The sequence below is a fragment of the Theropithecus gelada genome, chromosome 11 (genome assembly GCF_003255815.1).
Source record: "Theropithecus gelada isolate Dixy chromosome 11, Tgel_1.0, whole genome shotgun sequence".
NCBI classification, from domain to species: Eukaryota; Metazoa; Chordata; class Mammalia; order Primates; family Cercopithecidae; genus Theropithecus; species Theropithecus gelada.
The window spans coordinates 102,040,039-102,066,766 of NC_037679.1; the positions used below are offsets into that span (position 1 = coordinate 102,040,039).

Sequence of the window (26,728 nt, forward strand, 5' to 3'; positions counted from 1 at the left end):
AGGGTTTCTCCATGTTAGTCAGGCTGTTCTCAAACTCCCGACCTCAGGTGATCCGCCCGCCTCGGCCTCCCAAAGTGCTAGGATTACAGGCATGAGCCACCGTGCCCGGCAACAGGGTATCTTTTTAAGCTGAAAAGCTTGTAGTGATTTGCTTTGCAGAATAGGAAGCCAACATGGGATGTTTACTGCTCTTGCACAGCCCTCAGAAGCTGGGAGAAAGGGTGGAACAGATTCTCCCCACAGCCTCCTGAAAGAACCAATCCTCCTGACACCTTAGTTTTAGACCTCTGGCCTCCTAAACTGAGAGAACTTTATCTTGTTTCAAGCTGCCCAGTTTGTGATCATTTGTTACAGCAGACCTAAGAAATTAACATAGCTTCCAAAAGGACCTTTCATTTTTTTTTATCAGCCTTAATTTATTCTCATGACGGTCTATGTAATTGTGGAAGTTCGCCGACAATTGTTTCATGTCATCTGAGTATTTTTCAATATCTTCCTTCTATGTTCCAAGAGAAAAGCTTGTTTGGCTTGGTACTGGACTTGGGATGAGAGCTCTGGTTCTCTGAGGTAGGTGTTAATTTCTCCCCAATTCCTTCCAGGCTGAGATGTCTGAAGGGTGAGGACTGATGCCAGCCTTATCTTCACAAATGTAGGTGCCTTCTCCCATTTCTTTCTAGTTATTTCTAAGACGTGACTTTGTCTTCCTTTCTTAAGATTTTAACAAGATTGTGGAGGGCCCGTGTCTGATGAAGGCTCACCCTTCGGTGGGGGCATTACGGGCCCTTTGGTAGCTGTTCTGAAAAGTCTTTTTGTTTAAAAGATAGTCTTTAATTCTTGACATGATTGTAGTTCCCACATGGCTGGCTTCTCCCCTTTTCTCTGGAACTCCTATTTCCTCAGAATTGGGTCTCTGCATTTGATTGATCAGTCTTTCGCATTGTTACTAGCTATTGGTCTTCCATAGTTGGCAGGTGGCTTGCTTTGACAGTGAACCTTCAACCTTGCCGAATCCTTGCTTCCATACCTGCCTGTCTTTTGTTCCTCTAGGGAACAAAATCTTACACCCTCAATTTATATTAAGCTTTAAGTATTACAGCATATTCCTCCTGGCAGTCATTTATATCGCCTCTTCTTCCCTCGGAACATAGGGTAGTAACACTCCTTGCAGAAAATTTGGAAAGTAAAAAAACTAAAGGAGTAAGGTAGATGTCACTGCTGATCTTTCTACTCATGATAATCAATGTTAACATACGAACACATGTTCTTCCCAGTTTTCTTCCTTGTTATACACATATATGTGTGAATTAAATGTGTGTTTTGGCCGGGCGCAGTGGCTCATGCCTGTAATCCCAGCACTTTGGGAGGCCCAGTCAGGCAGATCACGAGGTCAGGAGATTGAGACCATCCTGGTCAACATGGTGAAACCCTGTCTCTATTAAAAATACAAAAATTAGCTGGGTGTGGTGACGCATGCCTGTAATCCCAGCTACTCAGGAGGCTGAGGCAGGAGAATGGCTTGAACCAGGGAGTTGGAGGTTGCAGGAGGCTGAGATTGCGCCATTCCACTCCAGCCACTCCAGGTGACAGAGTAAGATCCATTTTAAAAAAAAAGTGTGTTTTTGTTTTCTGGTAGTCAGAAATAGGCCTATTTACACCCATTTCAGATTGAGTGATTGCACTGGCTACTGATGGTGTATTTTTTTAGCCTTTGCTTTTTTTTTTCAGTTTAGTAGCGGAACTTGTCCTATTTTTATTTTTTATTTTATTTTATTTTTTCAGATGGAGTCTCACTCTGTCGCCCAGGCTGGAGTGCAGTGGTGTGATCTCAGCTCACTGCAACCTCTGCCTCCCAGGTTCAAGCTATTCTCCTGCCTCAGCCTCCTAAGTAGCTGGGATTACGGGTGCCCACCACCATGCCTGGCTAATTTTTGGTATTTTTAGTAGAGATGGGGTTTTACCATGTTGGCCGGGCTAGTCTGGAACTCCTGACCTCAGGTGATCCACCTGCCTTGGCTTCCCAAAGTGCTGGGATTACAGGCGTGAGCCACCGTGCCTGGCTCCTATTTTTATTTTTTTAAAAATCAGCTAATTATTTTGATTTCTGTCTTGGTGGACTGGTTCTTGTTTCACTTCATTTCAAATGTTTCTGTTATTTTTTCTGAAGGATCTAACTGAGAGAAGGTCCATGTCTGGGTTATTCAATGAATTAAATTCCCAGGTGTCATCACCTTTCTCTAGTCTACCAACGAAGCAACTGAAGTAGAGACAGAGTAAATGGCTCATACTCATGTCATTAGTGAGAGAGCAGGGATTTAGATTCGAGTCTCCCATCTCCCTGCCAAGGGCTCCTTCTGTTGCCCCAGAGGAACACACTGACGGACAGCCTGAGCTTTAAGCTGGAAGTGTAGGAAGGGGAAGGAAACATACTGCTTGTCTCATCTGTGTTTTCTGTAATTACTACACCAGTGGGTTTGAATCATCTCTGTAGCTGGTTCAAAATGCAGATTTCTGGGCCCCATGCTCGGGGATTTGGCGTCATCAGATCTGTGTGGGTGCCTGGGACTCTGTAGCTTAAACGGGTGTCCAAAGCTGATTCTGCAGCAGGTGGTCTTTTGACCACGCTCTAGGAAACACTAGACACTCCAAGGCTGGACACGCTTGCAGAGAAATGGCATCTTCTTAGGTGTATTTAATACAGCCTTTCCCACAGTGGTTCACAAACTCTTATCCATCATAAAGTGAGCAGATTACCTCGCTCAGGCTGCTGCTAGCCCTTAGGGTGCCTCGTGAAAACTAGAAGGGCCCCTCCAGGTGGACACAGCCCTGAGGGAGCCCGGTTTGACTAGGTGGCACCGGTGAGGTCTGAATCCTCACCTGTCCGCTGGCTGAGAGCCTTGAGCCAGGCTCAGCCCACACAGTGTGTGCGATGACCTCCACCACGGCCACCACTTGTCACTATGTCCCCTTTCCCACACATGTCTTCCCAGCACAGTCCTATTAATTTAATGAATTGAGCATTTGAGACATCCACCTGTGGCCAGTGTAAGTCCTTTTAGACAGGGGTTGGTCCTGCTTCAGCTAACACCCGTCTCCTTCTGTTTTGTGAGCTATACCCTCTGACTTTTAAGATGCCACCAGAATGAGTCCCAGAGTTTCATGGAAAATGAGAGTTCAAAATGAGTAAGCCGGAGTAGGCTGGTCCAACCTGCAGCCCACGGGCCACATGCGGCCCAGGACAGCTTTGAATGTGGCCCAACACATATTTGTAAACTTTCTTAAAACATTGAGTATTTTGTGATTTTTTTTTTTTTTTTAGTTCATCAGCTATCATTAGTGTATTTTATGTGTGGCCCAAGACAATTCTTCTTCCAATGTGGCCCAGAGAAGCCAAAAGATTGGATACCCCTGAGCTAGAGGCAGGGAGACCATTCAGGAAGCAAATAAGTCATGAGCAGGCTGGGGCCCTGTGATGTCCTGGAGCGCAGGTCACCCCTGTATCCCTGCTCGGATGCTGTCTGGGGCAGGAAGGTCCCTCGAGCACTGTGCAGGCTGCCGAGCTCCTCTCTGATTGTCTGCTAGACCTTCTGAGTGTCTCTCCCAGTGCCCACGGGTGCCCTTACCTTCTGTTTTGATCCTCAGAGCTGTCCTGACCAGGGCAAACAGGGTGGCATTGAACATGACCGTCCCGTCGCTGTTCAGAGGCATGTTCATGGAGACCAGGCGCTGCAGGGGAAGGGGAGCAAAGCCGGTGATGACGGCAGGTGGTGCTTAGGGGACCACAGAACACCGTGGCAGAGTGATGTGGTTTGGATCTGTGTCCCCGCCCAAATCTCATGTTGAACTGTAATCCCCAGAATTGGAGGTGGGGCCTGATGGAAGGTGATTGCATCATGGGGTGGATTTCTCATAAACGGTTTGGTGCCATCCCCTTGGTGAGTGGGTTCTCATGAGATCTGTTTAAGTGTGTGGTCCGTCCCCCTTCTCTCTTGCTCCCTGTCTCTCCATGTGATGCACCTGCCTCCCCTTTGCCTTCTACCATGATTGGAAGCTTTCTGAGGCCTCCCCAGAAGCAGAATGCTAGTGCCAAGCTTCCTGTACAGCCTGCTGAACTGTGGGCCAATTAAACCTGTTTTCTTACAAATCACCCAGTCTCGGGTATTTCTTTATAGCAGTGCAAGGATGGCCTAACACAGAGGATGCTGGGGGAGACACGCAGCTTGTGTGGGTGTTGTTGGAGTGGACAGCGAGTGAATGATCCCTGAAGCATTCCAGGGAGAATCTTGCCTTTGCCACAACCACTTGTGACTCTCCTCACAGAGTGGGAGAGGTATGATATTTGTCCTCATTAGACCTTCACTTCCACAGAACCATGTGAAGGCCACCCAACCTTGCGCCCTGCTCGAAAGTCTGCTCAGGCGTGCAGGTGCGCTCTCCAGTGGCAGCAGAGACGGGCTGCACGCCAGCACATGCTGGGAGCCCACCTGCCAGGCAGCATTCACCCACAGCCCAGAGAAGAGAAGGGATCACAGGAGCTTTGCCTGCAGGAGATGCTACATGTCCTCTCTGTGTATTGCCAAATACGCTTCTGCATCAAGCTGGAGCAGAAGCCTGCTGACACTGGATAGTGCTGTCTTGCCCTCTTCTTTCCTAGCACACCCCCAGAACAGGCTTCCCTGGCACTGAGCTCTGGTGTGGGGCCTTCAGCATGCACTGGGTCACGATGAGCAAGCGCGGTGTGAAGCTCACCACGGCATCCATGCCGAGGGCATGCTCAAGGGGGCTATTCGTCAGCTCACACGGTGACCTCCTGCTAATCTCAGTGTCTAGAAGGGTTACACTTTTCCTGAGTGACCAGATCTTGGTGAGTCTCATGGATGGTGTGAACTGTATCGTGGCCACTGGAAAGTTTCGCACCCAGGCCTCCGCCTGCCCAGGCCCATCTGGAGGCCACAACGGATGCACCTTGGCCCCTCCAGGCTGCACCCCTGCCCACCCTCACCTTGCATGGTGTTTGTACCTTGCATTTATTTTATACTCCTTTTTTTCTGATATTTTCTATGCCCTTGGAAATCTCTTAAAATCTGTTTTTTTTTTGAGTAGAGGCACAAATGAGAAGAAACTCAGTAAACAGAGCACAAGTAGAAGGTTCTGTGTTCCCTCAATCTGCGCTTTCCATGAGTGGATTCTCACAGAGCCGAATCCTTCTGCCATCTGAGTTTCCTCCTCTCTCCAGCCCTCTGGTCTCCCTTCGCCCACCTCTCTGTCAGCTCATTGCTGCCCCAACAAGGCGCGCAGAATGGCCACAGAAGAGAGGAGGGGAGAGATGGAAATGACACTTTCTGTTTTTGGGGTCATGGTCTCACTACGGAACCTGAGGAAAGCGAGAGATCCCCCCCTGGGACACTTTGTATTTTAGTGATTTTATGTACAGTTTTAGGACTCGCAGGCCCCTGAGGTCAATGCCTGGGCTTTCTAATTGCCCTCCACCTCCAGGCAAAGAACGCCCAACCCCTCTAGCCTAGGCTGGGGAGTCTCCCGCCCCAGGATGCCCGGATGGTGCAGTGGGACGGGCTGAAAAAGTCCTTTATCCAGGACTGGATCCCTGGCTCGCCGGGACAGGAGGCATTCACTCCGTTATTCCCTTACAGAGTCTGAGAATTTAGAGCTGGAAGGATCCTTAAAATGTAATCTTTAGGCACATACACTAGTATGTTCATTCCCTTTAAGGATCACAAGAAATGGGCACTTCGCTTCCCCTATTTTCCCTCTTCCTCCTATGAACCTGGTTATCTCTTACTTTGCAAGCCACGCGGTGAGGGCACAGCTTCCCAAAACCTAGTGGGGGCTGAATCCGCCGGAGGAGGGTCACCACATCCAGGTGTTTGATACGACCCCTAGAAGAGGAAGGAGGGGAGGGACAGGGTATCAGAGAGCCATGGTCTCTGCCAGCAGCGCAGGACGCATGCACCTGAGGGGTGGGGCCCACTCACATGGGCAACACAGCACTGTGTGGTGGCACTATTAGTGACACTCAGTGCAGAGCTGCAGAATTGCATGGCACAGCCCCAAACCAATATACATATACATGTGTTTAGATTTTAATGAATACTTTTCTGCCCATGCTATGTTCAAAGTGGAAGGGATTTTAGCAGTGCAACGGAATTCTCAATACATACTTGCTGACTGAATAAACTAACCTTCTGACCAAAAGGTATTTACTGAGGGTCAGCCGCATGTGATTGATCTTTAGACCAGAAGCAGGAATGGAGTCGACATTTTCCCCGGCCCTGTGTATCCTAACTTGAACACTTAACTAGTTATTCCTGATACTAGAATTTCCTGTCCTTCCATTCAACTGAATGTAGTAGACATATTCTTTTCTTTTTTTTTTTAGATGGAGTCTTGCTTTGTTGCCCAGGCTGGAGTGCAGTAGTGCAATCTCAGCTCACTGCAACCTCCGCCTCCCGGATTCAGGCAATTCTCGTGCCTTGGCCTCCCGAGTAGCTGGGATTATAGGCATGTGCCACTATATCCGGCTAATTTTTGTATTTTTAGTAGAGATGGGGGTTTACCATGTTGGCCAGGCTGGTCTTGAACTCCTGGCCTCAAGTGATTCACCCACCTCAGCCTCCCAAAGTGCTGGGATTCCAGACATGAGCCACCACACCCAGCCTAGTAGATATATTCTTGACTTAATTGAAGGTGCCAGGCCTCCTCCTGCTGGCAAACCCTGGGGTTTGATGCAGTTTGGTGTTTCTAATTGATCCACCCAGTGCTGGCCAACCGTGAGCCCCTCCTGCAGGTATGGTCGGCGATACCCTCTCTCAGCTTAGGGAATCAGGCCTTCCCTCTGGGAACTTACTTGGCTTCAGGGTCATACTCTGCCCAGATTCTTTTAAACTCATCCAGGTGGTGGGGACCAAGGATGGACCAGTCCCTTGTCAGGTAGTCAAAGTTGTCCATGATGACAGCTACAAAGAGGTTGATGATCTGCGGGGAACAGTACAATGAGGTGCTGGGAGAAGATCTTCCTACACACCTGCCTCTGGAACCCCCTTGCCAGCCGGGGCCCACGGATGGCAGAAGCCAACATTTCTAAAGACCGGTAATCCATCCTACCAGCCTTAGAACCTGGGTCTCTTGGACATAAACTTGACACAGCTTCCCTGAGAGTTGTGTGTGATGAACCCACATCACAAGCTGGACAGCTTCCCTCCTACTGAGCTGCTGGGCAAGGCTGCACAGGACAGAGGGGACTTTATCCCCTTTTCCTCGCTCCTCAGAAAGATGCCAAAAAAGTATAGTTCTTTCTAGGCCTCCACATGTCCCCTGTGTCCTCTGGGACAATGCCAGCGTGACAAGAGCCAAGAATGGACAAGCAAGATGCTGGTGGAGCTCACTCTGGCCCAGGGCTTTCTGCCTTTCTCTCCATGTGGCCGGACACTCCTGCCAACTTAGTCTTCCCAAGCCAGCTCCTCTGATGGGGTTGCCCTGACCATGAGCTGCAGAGACGGAGGGTTCAGGCTGCCCTGGAACTGGGCACTCATGGCTGCTAGCTGTTGAGTTCCCCCTTGGCTTACCAGGAAGGCACAGAGCATGTAGAAGCTGATGAAGTAGAAGACGGCAAAGCTGCTGCCACAGGGTGTCTCACCCTCCGTGCTGTTGCCGGGCTCGGACTCTGGGGCACACTTCTTGCCTGGCATGCAGGCCAGCATGATGTCCTGCCAGGCCTCCCCGGTGGCACACCTACAGGGGAGGGAGAGCCACATCCATGCAGCCCATCCTACAGACGCCAAGGAGGGTCCTCTGCATCCCTCCCCGCTTGTCCCTTTCCTCCTTCCCCAGAGGGAATCACTAAAATGAACTTGATGTTCATCATTCCCCGAATGCTCTGATATGTTCGCTAAATATGCAAACACATGGCATTATTTTGAAGATTTTACATTTTATATACACAGTAACAAACTGCATCTTTTCCGAAAACTTGCTGTTTTTGCAATCCACATGATGTTTTTGAGACTTAGCCTTTTGGATGTATTTTAGTTCCAGTTCATTCACCTTAACTGCTGTATAGGAGTATGCTCTATGAACTTACCATAAAAAAATCCACCGTCCTGTTAAGGAACATTTAGGTTTTTCACTTTTTTCTTTTACTAGTACAAAAAACACTGCAATAAACATGCAGATTTATATCTTGGGTATCCACTTAGAAGTGGAATTGCCAGTTAAAGTACACGCGTCTTCATTTTTACTAGATATTCCTTGAACTCGAAGGGTTTGTCCAACTTAGACCTCCTATTACCAGTGTAGGAGAAATGACACTACAAACTCATCTGTTCATTAGTGAATTGTTTTAAGTGATGCTCGTATAATTCGTGTGAGATAATATGTCATTGCTGTTTTAATTTGGTTATAAAATGATTAGTGGGTTGAGAATTTAGATTTTATCTTCCATTAAATTGCATGTTCATGTTTTTGCTTGTTTGATTCAGGATGTCTTCTTGTTCGATTGTAGGGTGCTTAAGATATTCTATTCTCTATTCTTTTTAAAAATTTTCAATAGTTTTTGGGGAACAGGTGGTTTTTGCTTGCACGGACAAGTTCTTTAGTGGTGATTTCTGAGATTTTGGTGCACCCATCACCCAAGCAGTAGCCTTTTATCCCTGACCATCCTCCCACCCTTCCCCAAGTCCCCAAAGTCCATTACATCATTTTGCAAATGGTGCTGCTATAAACGTGTGTGTGCATGTGTCTCTTTCATATAATGACTTCTTCCCCTTTGGGTAGATACCCAGGAGTGGGATTGCTGGAGGGAATGGTAGTTCTACTTTTACTTCTTTAAGGAATCTCTATACTGTTTTCCACAGTAGTTGTATTAGTTTACATTCCCACCAGCAGGGTAAAAGTGTTCCCTTTTCACCACATCCATACCAACATCTATTATTTTTTATTTTTTAAATTACAGCCATTCTTGCAGGAGTAAGGTGGTGTCTCATGGTGGTTTCATGTCTATTCTTAATCCTTTGTTAGTTATATGCATCAGAAATAGCTTCTTCCAATTTGTGGCTTATCTCTGGCATTATTTATGATGTATTTTGGTAAATCTAAGTTTTGCATTTCAATGAGGTCAAATTTATAGTTTTTCCTCTATGTTTTGTGCTTTTTGCATCTTGTTTAAAAAATCATTCTCTGTTTTAGGTCATAAAGACATTCTTTTCTATGTTCTTCTAAAGGTTCTAAAGTTTTTTTTTTTTTTTTGAGACGGAGTCTCGCGCTGTCGCCCGGGCTGGAGTGCAGTGGCCGGATCTCAGCTCACTGCAAGCTCCGCCTCCCGGGTTTGCGCCATTCTCCTGCCTCAGCCTCCCGAGTAGCTGGGACTACAGGCGCCTGCCACCTCGCCCGGCTAGTTTTTTTTGTATTTTTTAGTAGAGACGGGGTTTCACTGTGTTAGCCAGGATGGTCTCGATCTCCTGACCTCATGATCCGCCCGTCTCGGCCTCCCAAAGTGCTGGGATTACAGGCTTGAGCCACCGCGCCCGGCCGGTTCTAAAGTTTTGTTTTTCACAATAACTTACTAACCTGAAATTTATTTTCATGTTTGATATGAGGTAGAAATACGCTTTTATTTTTCTCTGTATAGATAAGTCACTTTACTAATACTATTTATTGAATAGTACATCTTTACCTACTTAATTGAAATATTTCTTCTGCCATAAGTTGTATTTCCATAGGTGTGTAGGTTGTGTTCTAGCCTTTCCATTCCATTCCTTAGGTTTATTTGTTTATCTTGGTACAGAAGTACTGTGTTGTCTTCATAGTAAGTTGCCTTACGGTAAGTCCTGCCTTCTCACAGTGCAGGAGTCCTTCCAACCTGTTGTTCTTCAACATTTGTCTTGGCTATTCAGTTTCCTTTTCTATTCCATAGACACAGTAGAGTCAGTTCCAGGCTCTATGAGTAATCCTGTTGGGAGTCTTATTAGAATTGCATTGGGATATCGATTAACTTGGGGAATCCTGACATCTTTATGATATTAAGTCTCCTGGCCAGAAATGTGGCATATCCTTCCTTTTATTTTGTTGTACATTTAAAATGGTATAGTTTCAACATTATATTTTAGAAGCTATATCCATTTGCTGCTGATATAGAGGGAATACAATTGATGTCATATTATGGAATATTTGCTGAACTCTCCTATTAGTTTTAACAATTTTCTGTAATTTTTCTTGTATATACACACAGGCAATCAATTTTTTTGGCATTTAATTTTGTTTCTTCCTCTCCAATTCTTATCCTTTGATTTATTTTTCTTGTCTTATTTTATTGGGTAAGAGTTATAAAATAATAATACTGAAAAAGTGACAGCATAAGATCTTGTCTATTACATTTACTAATTAGTTATTGCCAGCACAGGAAAACAATTATTTTTCTTTGTTAATCTTTTAATCTTCCACTTGATTAATTCTATTGTCATAAAAGGTTTTTAGTTAATTTGCATAGATTTTCTACTTGAATTAGCCTGTCATCTGCAAGCAATGGCAGTTATGTGTACATATTTTCATATTTATAACTGCTTGCTTTTTTCTCTTTTTTTTTTTTTTTTTTTTTTTGAGACGGAGTCTGGCTCTGTCTCCCAGGCTGGAGTGCGGTGGCCGGATCTCAGCTCACTGCAAGCTCCGCCCCCCGGGTTTACGCCATTCTCCTGCCTCAGCCTCCCGAGTAGCTGGGACTACAGGCGCCCGCCACCACGCCTGGCTAGTTTTTTGTATTTTTTAGTAGAGACGGGGTTTCACCGGGTTAGCCAGGATGGTCTCGATCTCCTGACCTCGTGATCCGCCCGTCTCGGCCTCCCAAAGTGCTGGGATTACAGGCGTGAGCCACTGCGCCCGGCCTTCTCTTTTTCTTATTGGCATTAGCTTTGTGTTAGTCTTATGGGATGAGTGAAGAGGTTTTCTACAACTTTCTGTTCCTGGAAAGTTTATATAACATTGGAATGATGCACTCCTTGACAGTCTGGTAGGCCTCACAAATAAAAATATTGAATCTTGGGCCTTTTCAAAGGCTAAATTTTTGACTACCTTTTCAATTTCTGTTGTAGTTGTTTTTTTTTTTAATTCTTAAGGTAATTTTATAATTCTTATTTTCTACATAAAAGCATCTGCTTCATTTAGGTTTTCAAATAGATTGGCACAAATTTGTTCATGATGTTCTCTGTCTTCTTTTTTGAAGTCTGATATTATTCGTCTGCTACTCTTAGAAAAATCGTGTGTGTGTGTGTATGTGTTTAGAGATGGGATATCACTTCGTCACCCAGGCTACAGTGCGGTGGAGCCATCTTAGCTCACTGTAACCTCAAACTCCTGGGCCCAAGTGATCCTCCCGCCACAGATTCTCAAGTAGCTGGGACTACAGGCGCATGGCACCACACCTGGCTAATATTTTTATTTTTATTCTTACAGATGGGGTTTTGCTATGTTGCCCAGGCTGGTCTCATACTCCTGGTCTTAATTGATCCTCCCACCTCAGCCTCCCAAATTGTTGGGATTACAGGTGTGAGCTGCCATGCCTGGTGAAAATCTTATTTTTGATAGACTCAGAAGCTCCCAGTGAACATAGCCTCCACGTCTTGGAAATCTGTTCCTGGCATTTTTCTTTGGTCTCCTTCATTCTCTTGGCCAAAAGTTCAGCATATTGTTTAACCTCTTCCTTATATTTATTTATTTATTTGGAGACAGAGTCTTGCTCTGTCACCGAGGCTGGAGTGCAGTGGCACAATCTCAGCTCACCGCAACCTCCACCTCCCAGGTTCAAGTGATTCTCCTGCCTCAGCCTCCCGAGTAGCTGGGATTACAGATGCCTGCCACTGTGCCTGGCTAATTTTTGTATTTTTAGTAGAGACAGGTTTAACCGTCTTGGCCAGGCTGGTCTCGAACTCCTGACCTCATGATCCACCTGCCTCAGCCTCCCAAAGTGCTGGGATTACAGGTGTGAGCCACCGCGCCCAGCCTTACTTATTTTTATTTTTATTTTAGTGTCCTGTTTCTTCAGAGCAATATGTCAGCATTTGTGTTGCAGGACATGTGGAGTAAGAAGATGCCGAGTCTTGGGTGCTTTGGTTCTAGGTTCCTGATATCCTTTGTTTAGGGGCTTACTCACTAGTGGACATCATCTTTACACGGAATGAAAAGTTATTAGACTGTGCCATCTCTTTTGGACCTCAGGTGAAAAGGCACAGTAGTATCAGTCAGTCTAGTCTTTCTCTCTCCCCTATCATCTCTTTTTACAAAAACCAAATTAAGAAGTCAGATTGGCACTCACAATGCAACCCTGAACAATCTGTGCTTTCCTTCTGCAGTTCCCCTTGGTCTGTAACAGAATGCCCCATATGCAGTAGCAGGTGGACACAACCACAGGTCAGGACACACTCCTTCACAGGGAAACCTCGCAGGTCATTTGTACCATTGATCTGACCCTCATAAGCCTTCCATTCTTCACCCAGAGTGGCGCCGGTGTCTTCTGAGGCCATATGCTTCTCATAAAAGGTCTGGTTTGCATCCACTGTCCACTTCAATGAGTTTCTGGCAGCCACTGGCTGAGAAGGAGACCTTCTGCTTCTTCTTGAAGCAGCTGATCACCTCTGAGGTGCCACAAAACAGAGGCATGAGATTCTCTTATCATTCTAAAAATCACTTCCACACCTGTAATCACGTTGCTTTTTGCATTCCTGATGTTGTTGTTGTTGTTTTTTTAAAAATTGGATTTGATGGTTTGTCTGTTTATTGGTCTTTTCAAAGGATCAGCTTTAGGGTTTATTGATAAAATCCATAATTTATTAATTTATGCTTTTACTTTAAAAAATGCATTCCTTCATATTCTGGGATTATTTTACTATTCTTTCCCCCATCTTTTGGCTTATTTAATATACATCTTTTTAAATAAATATAAATAAATTTTAGGCTCTGAATTTTTTTCTTTGGTGTTGATTGATGCATCTCATACATTTCAGATATGGTGCTCTGGCTCTCGTTTCTAAGTACAGTCCTGTGTCACTTAACAATGGGGAGACGCACGGTTAGGCAATTCTGTTGTTGTGCAAACAGCATACAGTGGATTCACACAAACCTAGATGCCACAGCTATTACACACCTCAGCTCTACGGCACAGCCCACTGCTCCTAGGCTTCAAGCCTATACAGCATGTGACTGTACCGAATATTGCAGGCAACCGGAACACAATGGTAAGTATTTGTGTATCTAAACATACCTAAACACTGAGAAGGAGTAGTAAAATAGGCACAGTAAAAAAGATTCAAAGATGGTGCACCTGTAGAGGGCGCATACCATGAATGGAGCTTGCAGGACTGAAAGTTGTTGTGGGTGGAGCAGTGAATGAGTGGTGAGTGAATGTGAAGGCCTAGGACATGACCGCACACTGCCGTACACCACTGGAGACTAGAAACACTAGACACTTAGGCTACACACATTTATAAAAAGTACTTTTCTTTCTTCAGTAATAAATTAACTTCAGCTTAATGTAACATTTTTACTTTATAAGCTTTTTAATTATTTTAGCTTTTGGACTTTTCTGTAATAACGCAACTTAAAACACACATTGTACAGCTGTACAAAATATTTTTCTTTATATCCTTATTTTGTTTTTTTTTTTCTATTAACCTTTTTTTTTTGTTTATTTTTTGTTTTTTGTTAAAAGCTAAGACACAAACCCACACATTAGCCTAGGCCTACACAGGGTCAGGATCATCAATATCACTGTCTTCCACCCCCACATCTTGTCCCATTGGAAGGTCTTCCGGGACAGTAACACGCATGGAGCTGTCATCTCCTATGATAACAATGCTTTCTTCTGGAATACCTCCTGCAGGACCTGCCTAAGGCTGTTTTACGGTTAACTTAAAAAAAATAAGTAGAAGCAGTACACTGCAAAATAATGATAAAAGTATAGTGCAGTAAATATATAGACCAGTGACACAGTCCTTTATTCTCATTATCAAATATTATGTACTGTACATAATTGTATAAGCTATACTTTTTTTTTTTTTTGAGACAGAGTCTCGCTCTGTCGCCCAGGCTGGAGTGCAGTGGCTGGATCTCGGCTCACTGCAAGCTCCGCCTCCCGGGTTCATGCCATTTTCCTGCCTCAGCCTCCCGAGTAGCTGGGACTACAGGCACCCGCCACCTCGCCCGGCTAGTTTTTTGTATTTTTTTTAGTAGAGACGGGGTTTCACCATGTTAGCCAGGATAGTCTCGATCTCCTGACCTCGTGATCTGCCTGTCTCGGCCTCCCAAAGTGCTGGGATTACAGGCTTGAGCCACTGCGCCTGGCCTAATTTTATATTTTTAATAGAGATGGGTTTTTACCATGTTGGCCAAGCTGGTCTCGAACTCCTGACTTCAGGTAGTTTGCCTGCCTTGGCCTCCCCAAGTGCTGGGATTACAGGCGTGAGCCACCGCGCCCGGCCAAGCTATACTTTCACACGACAGGCAGCACCACGAACACCTGAGTGAGACACTGCGCTGGGTGATGATATATGGCGTCACTGGGTGATAGGAATTGTTCAGCTCCATTGTAATTTTAAGCAGACTGTCATTGGCTGAAATGTCATCATGTGGCACATGACTGCAGATGGTAGTTTCAGCTTTGAGTCACTAAGAAGAGTGCCAAAATTTTAAGTAGATTTTGGAGAGGTTATTGTTTTTATGGCTAATTTCTAATTTTGCTATATCAAAGTAAGAGCAGTTTTAGAATTTGTTAAATTCTTTGTGACTTAAATGTTGGCTAATTGTTGTGAATGTTTCTGGGGTGTTTAAAAATAATGTGGTTTTTTAGCCATTTATTGAGTATAAATCTGTAAGATCAAGTCTGTTACTTGTATTACTTAGATATTCTTTACCCTTTTTTCTGTTTTGGTCTATTTGATCTGTCATGCTCTACTACCTGTATTAAATCTTCCACTGTGTGTGTGTGTGTGTGTGTGTGTGTGTTCTCCTTATACTTCTATCAATATGTAATTGATACATTTCCAAACTATATTGTTAGGCTCATGTAGTTTTATGACCGTTACATGTTTTTCATGGATTATACCCTTTATCAGTATAAAATCCCTCTCTGTCTTGTTTAATGCCTTTCACCTGGAATTCTATTTCTTCTGCTACTGCTATTATTACATCTACATTGTGAGCCTTACATGGTATCCATTTTTCCATCCTTTTATTTTCATTTTCTTTAGGTCATTTTGTTTTACTATACCTGTTATAAACAGGCTAGAGCTAGATTTTTTAAAGCCAGCATCAGAGTATCTATCTTGTAATAGTGAACTTTAGCTCAATAAGTTTAGTAATTATCTTTGTTCTTATTCCTGCCATCTCCTTTTATTATTCTAATTTCCATGTTTTATTTATTTATTTTTCTACTTTTGCTTTACCTTCCTTTTGCTGAATTGCTAAGTTTTCTTTATCTACTTTTTCCTCTAGTGGTTTGGAATGTATACATTCCATTTCTATTTTTTTAGTGATTGACCTTTAAGTATTTAACATATATATTTATACACACTTTTCCCTTAGTTATGTACAGAATTAAACAGTATCTATTCTTATCACCAAACAAGAGAAGAATCTTAGCATGGTTTCATGTTTCTAATTCTTCTACCACCTCACTTCCTACCTTGTTGAGGTAACATAAAATATTACTTCCAAATTGTCATTAAGGTTTTGTACATTTTCCCCTTAACAATTATGTAGATTTTATATAAACTTTATAATGTCCTTGTTCAAAACTCACAACTATAAACTTCATTATTTTTTACTCATATCATTACTCTGCTCATTCTATTTCTTTGATTTGTTTTTCATTCTGCAGAAGTACAGCCTGAGTAATTGCTTCAAGGAAGACTTATGTGGGGCAGTAAACTTTATGGGTTCTTAAACACTTGGAAATGTATTTTGCTTGGCTACTTGAATGCTGATTAGATTGCAGATACAGGGCCAGGTTCAAGAATACATTTTCCTCATAATTTTGAACATATTATTCCATTGTCTTCTATTACATATATACTTTTGTTAATGAAAAGTCTAATGCTAATGATGATTTTCAAAGTAATTCCCTTTTTTCCTTTTTGGCAACACTATTAAAGAAGCTGTTCTTTCTCCATTCTGTGTTCTTGGCACCTTTGTCAAAAATCAATTGGCTGTAAATGAGTGGGTTCATTTCTCAGGTTTCTATCCTGAGCCATTGCTCTATGTGTCTGTTTTCATGCCAGTACCATGCTGTTTTGGTTACTATAGCTTTGTAACAGATTTTGATATCAGGCAGTGTGGTGCCTCCAGCTTTGTTCTTCTTGCTCAAGATTGCTTTGGCTATTCAGGGTCTTTTGTGGTTCTGTATGAATTTTAGGATTGTTTTTTTCCATTTTCATAAAAAATGACATCGGCATTTTGATAGGAATTGCATTGAATTTGTAGATTGTTTTGTGTAGTATTGTCATTTTAACAATAGTAATTATTCTAATTCATGAACACAAGATATCTTTCCATTTATTTGTGTCACAACTATTTCTTTTATCAATGTTTTATAAGTTCTCAGTTTATAGATCATTAAATTTTTTCCTAAGTATTTTAGTTTTTTGTTGCTATTGTAAAAGGGACTGATTTCTTAATCTCTCTTTCAGATAGTTCATTGTTAGTGTAAATAAATGCTACTCATTCTTGTGTGTTGATTTTGTGTCCTGCAACTTTACTGAATTAGTTTATCAGTTGTAATAGATTTTGGTGATCTTTAGGATTTTCTATACATAAGGTCATGTCATCAGCAAACAGAGAAAATTTCACTTGTTCCTTTCCTATTTGGATAACATTTGCCTAATTGCTCTGGCTAGGACTTCCAGTATTATCATGTTGAATAGAAGTGGTGAGAGTGGGCATCTTTGTCTTGTTCCTCATCTTAAAGGAAAAGCTTTCAACTTTTCACCACTAAGTGTGATGTTAGCTGTGGCCTTGTCATATGTGGCCTTTATTGTGTTGCAGTACATTCCTTCTATGCCTAATTTGTTGAGAGTTTTTGTCGTGAAAGGATGTTGAATTTTGTCAAGTGCTTTTCTGCATCTATTGAGATGATCATGTGGGTCTTTTTTCCCTCATTCTGTTAATATAGTGTATTACACTTATTGATGTGCATATGTTGAACCATCCTTGCATCCCTGGAATGAAACCCACTTGATCATGATGTATCATCTTTTTCATGTACTGCTGGATTCAGTTTGCTAGTATTGTGTTGAGGATTAAATAAGGATGACGCCAGTGCATGTGGACATAAGCATCCAGCACAGCAAATGGCACAGACAGGTGCTGGTATAGTGATAGATATCCGTAGTTATTGGACGAGAAAACTGAGGTTCAGAGAAGTTAGATGTCTCGCTCAAGGTCGCAAAGCATGTTGGCAGGTTGGCTTTGGGCCTGTTCAGACTCCAAGCAAGGCTGCTTTCAGCATGTGACTTTTGCTCCCCTAATGGTTTTGGCTGGTTTCCAGCAGGTGTGCCAGTGCATAGTGTGTTTCTCTGTAGAAAGTTATCATAAATGACAAAGGACCCACTGGCCTCCTTGTCAGGCAGACACCAAGCACGCATCCTCTCCCTTCCTACTCCCTGGGAAACAGTTCCCTTTCATTCTACCACCAGGCCACAGTGTGGCACCACGCAGGTGTGTGTGTATCTGTGCACCTGTGTCCTCAGGGACCCACCTGAAGAGGAGCAGCACGGCCTGGGGGAAGGTCTGAAAGTTGTTGTTCCGGTTGATCTCTGTGGTATCATTCAGGGCAATTTTCCCAAACACCTAAGAGAGGGAAGGAAGAGGTGTTTAGTGATTTGTGGACAGAGAGGATCCTAATTTCCCACCATTGTTCAATGGTCTCTTCAGGGGTCTCAGGTGTCCCTGGAACTGGCCGCCACAAGCTGAATAGTTTTCCCATGCAACCTGGCAGGCACCTGCTGCCCCACCCGGCCCCTGCGCACGATCCCCACACTGGACAAGCATAAGAATCAAAGAGCCCACAGCCTCAGGCAGGTCCCGACAGCCCGGTGGGAGCTGGGGCTGAGAGTGCTGGATGCTGGGACAGGGACCCTGCTTCTGACAGAACACAGGATGCACTGTGTTATTTTCTTTGCTATTTCAGCGCTGCACGCCCAAGCACTCTTTCAAATTTAGTTCTTGCATTTCGGAGTGATGTGGAGTGAGTGATCTGGGGCTAGGGCAGGCTTCATTCATTCCTGAAATCCCTTTTTTTTCCTGGTCTTTTAAAGCTGTGCTTATCTTAGAAACTGCCACTGTTATCAGGTATCAAGGTAGCTCTTTTAGTCTCAAAAGGTTTTGGCAACTGAATCTTGGGTCTTTCTGCGATGAGTAAGTAGGGGACTTCCTGGAGGAGCGGCCAAGGAAACGCTCTGGGCCACTGTGGGCGTCCTGCCAGGTTTGACCTTGGGACCTCAAGCTGGAGCCCGGAGACGGGAATGGAGAGCTCCAGGTTTGTGGTGAAAGGTGCAGTGGGCACCTGGGAGGGGAGGCCCCAGAAAACTGCTGCACGTTTGATGTGGTGAGCCTTGTGTTGATTTTGCCCTTCCTTGCTTCCTTCTTCTTTCCTCCCTCCCTCTCAGTCATTAGCTTCCAATGAATCTGGTTGGGGTAATTCTCAGGCCCATCAGACCTGGACACAAACAGGGGTGCTGGGCAGACACACCTTGCTGCTGTTTCTTGAGAAGGGGCTGTGTCTCTCCCGAGGCCCCTTGCATAACTCAGGAGTGTCTTTCCTCTACCAAGAGCAGAACCCAGGCCTCAGGGAGGGAAGCTCTCTGGGCTGTGTATTCTGTACCTGGCCACTCTCCTGTTACCTACAGGAGATCCATTTGGGGAAAGTTCCCATTCCTGTGGCTTTTTGGGCCTCAGAAAATGGAAGAGGAGGGAGAGGGACAGTCAGGAATGAAAGGGAGAAGGGAGGGAGGAAGGCATGAAGGAATGTGGTGCTGGGAACTGGGAAGAGACAGAGCAGGAGAGGAGGAGAGCAGGAGGCCAGGAGCCCCGTGATGGGAGCCTCCCTACCTGCATCCCGATCACCGCGTAGATGAAGAACAGCATCACGATCAGGAGGGCCACATAGGGCAGGGCCTGGAAGGAAGTGCAGGAGACTCCCATGAGGCCGAGTGCAGAGGCCAGCTGGGCCCCTTCCCAGGGAGCGCCGCATCCCTGTCTCTGCGGCCATCAGCTATTGCCCGGTTTGAGCTGGGGGACACTTCCAAGAGTCCCACAGGACTACGGGGAACCTGGGGGAAGGTCTGAGAAACCGGAACTGACTTCCCATTTCAGCTGGGTTTTCAAAGCAGGCCGCAGAGTAACCACATAGTGCGACACTCCCTGGGCAAAACAATCAAGAAAGAGCAAAGCCTCCTCCGACTACACATGTGCGGTATGTTTGTACGAGGCGGGAGAAATCGTGGACAGCACCCAGCTGACTGTGGTTACCTGTGGAGGAGTGGGGTAGTGGCAGGTTACACCCTTCCTTCACACAGCTTCATTCTATCCCACTAGTTGTAGTGAGCGGGTATTACTATTGCAATGAAAACATTTAATAAGGAAAAATTTAAAAGAAAGATCATGGGTTCAAATCCTGTTTTTGCCACTTTCTGTCTATGAGAGCTGGGGCACTTAACTTCTCTGAGCTTCAGTCTCCTCATCAGAAAAATGGAAATAATAATAATGACCTCTCAGAGGTTTTGTGGTTTAAATGATTTAAGGCTGATAAAGTGCTTAGTGCACGCCTTGCACAGAGCTGGGTTCCATACATTCTATTCGATTAATGCATCATCTGCCTGGCAACTAGGACGACTACATTTCCAGAGCCCCCGACACTTCTAGGGAGAGGCCATGGTCCCCGGGATGGGAGGCCCGGCCCGTGTTCCCAGGCGCCGCTTCAGCCGCCGCCAGTCACTAGAGGGTGCAGTCAGAGCAGGCGCCCGCTGCCTGGCCCGAACGCCTGTGCCACCGTCAGGCCCTCGCAGTCACCCAGTCTGCGTCTCTTCCCAGACCCGGGAGATGTCGGGGTCAGGGCAAGTATGGCCACTCACAGCCGTGGGTTCCGCGTGCACCCAAGTGCAGAGTCAGCGGCAGTCCTGCTTCCACTGGGGCCTACTTTTTCGAATCCCCAGAGCCTGGGCCGACCCGGGCTGGGAGTGCAGGAGCCCCAGCTCACCATTAGGCGGGGGTCAGCCCTGGCGGCTCAGAGGAAGCCTGGCCATTGGGAGCTCCCTTGAGAGCCTTGGATGGTCAGTCCCTGGCTGGAGGCTGCCGGGGGCAGAGCGGGGATGGGCATCTTTCCTCTGGCTACAGCTATAGCCATGGGCACACCAGACCAGGCCCAGGCACGCCCTGTCCCCAGGCGGGGACTGGCCGGGGTGGGGCACACAAAGGAGCTTCCCTGACAGATTCTGGTCTGGGGAAGGCTGAGAGCGGCCCCTCCATGGTGGGAAAGAAGCCTGCGTTCCGCCAGCCCAGGGAAGCATGAACCGCCTTCAGGGGTTCAGCACTCATCTGGGGGAAGTCAAGTGGCCCAGCAGCTTTGCTTCTCCTAACTTCAACCCTACAAAGGCTCCTCCGAGCTGGCAGGGGCTGATTGTCATTCTGTTTTAACGGGAAAACAGTGGCTGAGAAAAGGAACGCATCACGTGGCCAGGCAGTCCTGGGCCCATTCGAAAGGCCTGTCTAGCCGAGCGGAGGACACCAGGGTCCTGCGACTCTGGCCGAGGACATAACAGGTGCTGTCAGCAGATGCTGCTGAAATGCCTGCGGGGAGGAGGGCGATGGGCCAGATTCTGAAAATGCTGAATTCGAAGGGCAATAGCGGTCACCAGGTTGTCCAGGCCCATGTTTTTCAGGTTTGTTCCTTACCACAAAACCCCTTGGTCCAGTAAATTCTTGTGGAGAAAGACATAAATGATGGTTAAAAGTAAGGCAGACCCTTTCCGCCTCCCCGTAGCTCCCATCCCTCCTTTACCACCTGGCCTTCTCGGGCTCTGAGCCTGCCTTGGAAACCACACGCTTCGTCTAAGCCTCTCAGTGCGGAAACAGGGAGCCAGGTAGAGCAGCTGAGTTCCGCCACACAGAGGAAGGAGCAGGGCCCCAGAGTGGAGGGCTCCTCCCTGTGCCAGCTGTGTTCTGGGCCAGGCGGCAGCCCTGGGATCCCCAGGCCGCAGGACATGAGGGGCGGCTACCTGGAAGGACTTGATGAAGGTCCACAGCAGCGTCCGGATGCCCTCCCCGCGGCTCAGCAGCTTCACCAGGCGCATGACCCGGAATAGGCGGAAGAAGGTGATGGAGATGCGCGAGTTTTCCTCTGCGTTCTGGAACCCGTCGGCAACAGGAGGTGCAGTTAGCACAGCAAGAGGGGGGTGAGAACAGAAGGGCCCCTCCGAGAAATACAGACCTCAGTGGCAGTGGCAGAAGGCAGGCCAGGGTTTGCTGCACTAGACTTACCCCTCAGCTGGGAGGGCAGCCGCCCACTGTAACGAGTGGACAGCTCAGTCCACTCTCTGCAGAGCTAGACTGTGCCCAGGCCGCTGGGCTGTGCTCCTGTGTTTTCACTCTCCCCACTTCCCCTTCATTCCTAGTTCTTAATGCCCTGGGTGGAGGAACAGACAACTCCATCAGGAACTACCACAAGCTTTGGAATCGTGTAGGCCCAGAGCCAGTTGCCCTGGGAGCCCCTGCCTCTGCAGTGCTGAGGAAGCAGCCCTAGCCTCTCTCCCGTTTGTCTGGGCAGAGAGTCCTGCATCCTAAGTGGAGCCCAGCACTCTTTGAGGACATGGGTTGGTGGATGGCCTCTCTCCCAGCTGTGGGTATGTGTGCATTTGAGGCCCTCTGAAGGGGCCTCATGCCCCAGCTGCTTGGGACTCCAGCACTTCCCTTGTATCACCTCCTTCTACTTTCCACAGCCCCTGTCCCAAAGGGAGGGATTAGGGGGCTACTCAGTGCTGAAGAGGGTCTGGTTTGCAGCCCTTGCTCTGAAGCTGTTGCCCTCCTACTCCCCTCTGCCCTGGGGCCTCTAGGAGGCTCCAACCCTCCAGGCTGTACAAAACCCTGGAAGGGAGAGGGGAGGCCTCCCTTGCAAGTGATGCTCCTGCAGATGGTCTCCCTCAGGGGCCCTGGGGAAGGGGAAAGGGAAGGTGAAGGGGAGGAAGGGTGGAGTGCAGGCCAAGGTGAGTGGAGGTGGGGAAGGGGAAAGGGAAGGTGAAGGGGAGGAAGGGTGGAGTGCAGGCCAAGGCGAGTGGAGGTGCTTGGGCTGCTGCTGTTGGACCTGGGGGAACCTGGGGGCTTGGGCACAAGCCTGGCCAGGGCTCAGGACAGGCTGCCCTGCCATCCTCTGCCTCCAAACCTAAGAACATGAGCTGACTCCCCACTTGTTCCTCCTTCTGCCCACACCGGCCTAGTGAGCAGGAACCTAGGAGGGAGCCACTGCCAAATCCGGAGCTAGTGCAGCTCACCCAGCCCTGCGGGCACCGGGAGAGAATGGACCCTCGGGGCTTCCTGTTACTGTTCCCGTCCACACCTCCCTGAGGTGGGAGGTCTCAGGTTGTTACTGGGGCCACCTGGGCCCTCCCCACTCCTTGCTTTACCTTGCCTTTTATCTTGAATTGTTTCTAGGTCAGACTCTCTCTGGCAATATCCAGCACTAAAGCCCTTCTAACTGTACTGCCTGCTCTGGCCGGCCCTGGTGTGACGTCAGAGGCCGCTTCCCTCACTATGCAGGACAGGAGATTATGAGGGAGGCAGGGAGACCCGGAGGCAGCCACCACTCTGTACAGAAGCAAGCTAGAGACCTCTCCTGCTTTCCAGACCTTCCAGACAGGAGAAGAGCAAAAATATTCCTTATGTTTCAAAATCAGAGCTGCCTCAGTTCCTCCTAAGGCTCCCATTCCCCTCAAGGCAGGGGACAGACTGGTGGGTCTCAGGACCTGCTGCACGGGTACCTGAGGGGCTGGGTCGAGAGCTGCAGGCAGCAGCCCTGTCCTGCCCTGGGCTCTGCCCTGCCTGTGTGTTCTGAAGCCTTTGATGCCCTTAATCTCTGTATTTCTATCACCTGTGTATCTACTTGAAATTCTATTTTCACTCCTTAAAAGGAGGTTGTGTTCCCCCAGAGGAGTATGCAGAGGAGGCTTAGGATTTTATAACTCAGCTGTCAGTTCCACCATGTTCGAGAAAGGAGAAAAAAAAGAAAGAACAAGCTTAAGTGGAGAACTTCAGCTCCAAGTGTCAAGAGTTTGAGAAGTTGGTGCCACAGGGGCATCTGGGTCTGCTCAGTTAAAAAAACAAAACAAACAAAAAAAACACCAAACACCAAGCTTGCAGTGTGAATTCCATTCCACTGTTCAGAACCCTCCCCTGTGGCTGCAGTTTCCTAACGCTGCTGGAGAAGGGAACAAACACGTTGCCATTTGGACACACCAATTTGCTCTAATAAACCAAATGACAATGCAAAAAAGAGGCAGATCCAGACGGCTGATCCAGGAAGCAGCGTCCCCAGGAAGTGGGTAGAGCACCCCGGGCTCAGCCTTTCCTGTGGCAGCCTTGCCTGGCCCTGCCTGGCTGCACTGGCGAACACATCAACCCACCCAAGCTTGCCTCGGTCTGTGGACTTTGCGGCTTGGTCAGTCAACCCCACTGGTCCTTCTAAAAACTCATACTTTGCCCGGTTTGAAATGCGTAACGGCAGCCTTTTGGAGGAGCCTGGGTCAAGGAGGCTTCAAGGTCACACTGAATGGCGTCTCTTTTATCATGTTAGCCAAAGCGAATCAGAGACTCCTACCACAGCAGTGATCCAATCAACGGAGCTTGTTTTTCTGCTTCCAGCTTGCTGCAGAACAGTGGCTGTAGCCTAATTTTAATGGACTTCAGGAATTTAGAAAAATGCAAGGGGTAGCAAGGTTGGAGTGCCTGGAAATTCAATCATGCTCTCAGTAACAATTCCCAGCTTAAACCTTCTATGGTGGACTTCCACCTGAAGCACAGGGAAGCTAGAAGCTGCAGACACTGATGAATAGGAATCATCGTCCGCCCTTCCATCCCCTTGCTAGAACACCTCTTTCTTCCCTCCTTACCCTGGAGCCCTCCCACGGCTCTCATAGGTACCCTCTGCAAATTTCTCACATCAGATTAAGGTCAGAGGCTTTGGCCCGTGGAGTCCTCAGGGCGTTTAACAGGAAATGGCCCTCAGGTCCCATTCTCTCCCAGTGGCTTGTTAGATAGTCAAGATCACAGTGAATTACCACCCCAAGGAAAGCTCAGGGGTAAAACACCACCACTGCACAAACAGCATCTTCACAGCTCACACGAGAAGGGAACAGGCAGGCAAGGCACACGGCAGACACGGTGGCCACATGCAGTGAGAGCCAGGCAGGGCTCCCAGGGACTCTGGAGATCAGGGTGGGGAGAGTAGGGGTGTTAGAGGGGGACACGGAAGCCGGGAGCATGGTCGGGAGGGTTGGTCTTACCATAGAGGGAGAGCATTGGGTATGTTCAGCTGGCTTTAAAGAAAGGCAGATAGAGATAAGCTGTAATGAGCCTCCTAGGAAGATGCCTGGTACTCTAGGTCTTGGCTAACACAGGAGCAACACAGTGGCAGAAGAGGGCAAAAGGAAACAAGTGAAAGAAACGTGAAAGCGTAGGCCTGGCAGGTCCTGGGGCATCCCCGAGACTGTGGGGTCTGTGTTGCTGGGTCTCATGTCAAACAAGGACCCACAGGCATTCTCCTGCCTAAGACCTTTAAAACTCACACCCGTAATATTATTACATAAGCAGACGAGGTCTTTGGGATTTTGTGGATGGAGGTTTGTAATTTTGTTTGGTTTTGTTTTGTTTCAGAGACAGGGTCTCAGCTCTGTTGCCCAGGCTGGAGTGCAGTGGCATAATCACAGCTCACTGCAGCCCTGAACTCCTGGGCTCAAATGATCCTCCCACATCAGCCTCCCCGGTAGTTAGGACTACAGGCACGTGCCACCATGCCCGGCTAATTTAAATTTTTTTCTTTTTGTAGAGATAGGGTCTCACTATACTGCCCAGGCTGGTCTCAAACTCGTGGCCTGGCCTCAAGTGATCCCCCTGCCTTGGCCTCCCAAACTGCTGGGATTACCAGTGTAAGCCACTGTGCCAAGCCTGTTTTAATTTTATTAGCCATTGTTAACCTTTGAGGACTTGGGCTTTATGCACTTTTGCTTACCCCAGGCAGGACCAGCTGAAGGACAGAGGCCTCGCTAACCCCAGGGCCTATCCTTGCCCACATATATTTAAGCAAAGCAGCCCAAGGGCAGTGGTGTCTCAGGTTTAGGGGAGAATGACTTCAAGTCAACACTGAGGAGGGCCTCCAGAGGTGGCCTCAACTCACTCCATAATGGGGCTTGTTCTCAAAGCTCAGGCTCAGGCAGGAGATGGCCTTGCTTAGCAGTTAGTCTATAGATGCGGCAAGCCCTGGCCATTGGCATGAAATAATGAGTGTTGAATTGTTTTCTAAACTTGAAAGCCCTGCACACAATTTAGGATACGAACACCCCAGGAAGCTGTTCTCACGGGTCTGACTGCTGAACTCATTTGGGGGTAGAAGCTAAAGAAACTGGCGTCTGGTGAGTATCCCAGGGCCAGCCCTCTCCCCAGGTTCCTGGAGCCTGGCTCTGGGAAGACGCCCTTACTTTTTGGGCTCCAGCCCAGAGGGCTCAGCCCCAACCGATCTTGACCATCTGAGCTGCTAACTCTTTCTAGAAAATCAGGACTTGGCTTTTACCCTCCACTTTCAGATGGTTGCTCTTGTATTTCTGTTTTTAAGGTACAAACAAGGAAAATGTGTAATGGAATTTTTGAAGGATGGAAATGTGCACAACTAGACATTTGCTTGCAGCCTGGAAATATTTCTTGGGTAACAGATTTCTCAGCAAAAAAAATTTTTTTTTTCATAGCTAGTTGGTAGGATGTCCTTTTAGGGGATGGTGAAGATATAGGGTGAGGTGAGGGAAGAGAAAGAAAGGGACGCTTCTCTAGGCTTTTACAGAACACTCTAGATCTGGCTCTCTAGATCTCAGCTTCTGCTTCATGAAGATTCCACTTGCCAGGTCAATCCTTGTGACTGCAGGGTGTGGGGTCCCTAGGATTTGGCTAGCAGGCTGAGCTTGAACACAGAGACAAACATAGGTAGACAGACACACGTGCGCGCGCACACACACACACACACACACACACACTCTCTCTCTCTCTCTCTCTCTCTCATACAGGCATGCACAGAAGAAATTTCTTGGCAAAGCACCTAAACCCCTTTTCCTCTGGTGTGTGATAGTTGCCCAGGATGGTCGGGTCTGGCTACCCTCTGGCATCGTTCTGCCCCGCTCCTGGCCCAGTGCTTGGGCTCTTTTGCTCATGGACAAGGAGTTCTATGTTTCTCAGGCTTCAGTGGGGCAGGGAAGGAGGCCCAGAAGGAGGTAACCTACACCATGTTAACTCCAGAGTATTGGGCAGAGTTCCCAGGAAGCTTGAGCCATTGCTGGCCTCTTGGATCCATCCTGCAAACCATCACAGCTGCTCATCACTTCTAAGAACCCTGGGCAAATGCTTGAAGGTCTTCTGGGTCAATCCCAGCCTGAACAGGACCAAAATGGAGATAATTCTGACAACACACCCAGGTATTTGGCTTACC

The 26,728-nt window shown here is 47.1% G+C and overlaps 1 protein-coding gene across 19 annotated transcripts in view; it reads right to left on the reverse strand.

The window, feature by feature from the left end:
• CACNA1C (calcium voltage-gated channel subunit alpha1 C) overlaps positions 1-26,728 on the reverse strand; it is a 639,436-nt gene that overhangs the window by 18,169 nt on the left and 594,539 nt on the right. For 13 of the 19 annotated variants that reach the window (XM_025400899.1, XM_025400903.1, XM_025400893.1 and 10 more), the window contains 8 exons: positions 24,543-24,575; positions 21,267-21,395; positions 19,102-19,167; positions 17,750-17,841; positions 7,581-7,746; positions 6,863-6,990; positions 5,798-5,894; positions 3,621-3,723 (listed from right to left, as the gene is read on the reverse strand). In XM_025400899.1, the coding sequence (XP_025256684.1) occupies positions 3,621-3,723; positions 5,798-5,894; positions 6,863-6,990; positions 7,581-7,746; positions 17,750-17,841; positions 19,102-19,167; positions 21,267-21,395; positions 24,543-24,575 (814 nt within the window). Of the gene's footprint in view, positions 1-3,620; positions 3,724-5,797; positions 5,895-6,862; positions 6,991-7,580; positions 7,747-17,749; positions 17,842-19,101; positions 19,168-21,266; positions 21,462-24,542; positions 24,576-26,728 lie in introns of all 19 variants that reach the window. The other 6 variants (XM_025400905.1, XM_025400901.1, XM_025400900.1 and 3 more) reach the window with 2 other exon arrangements.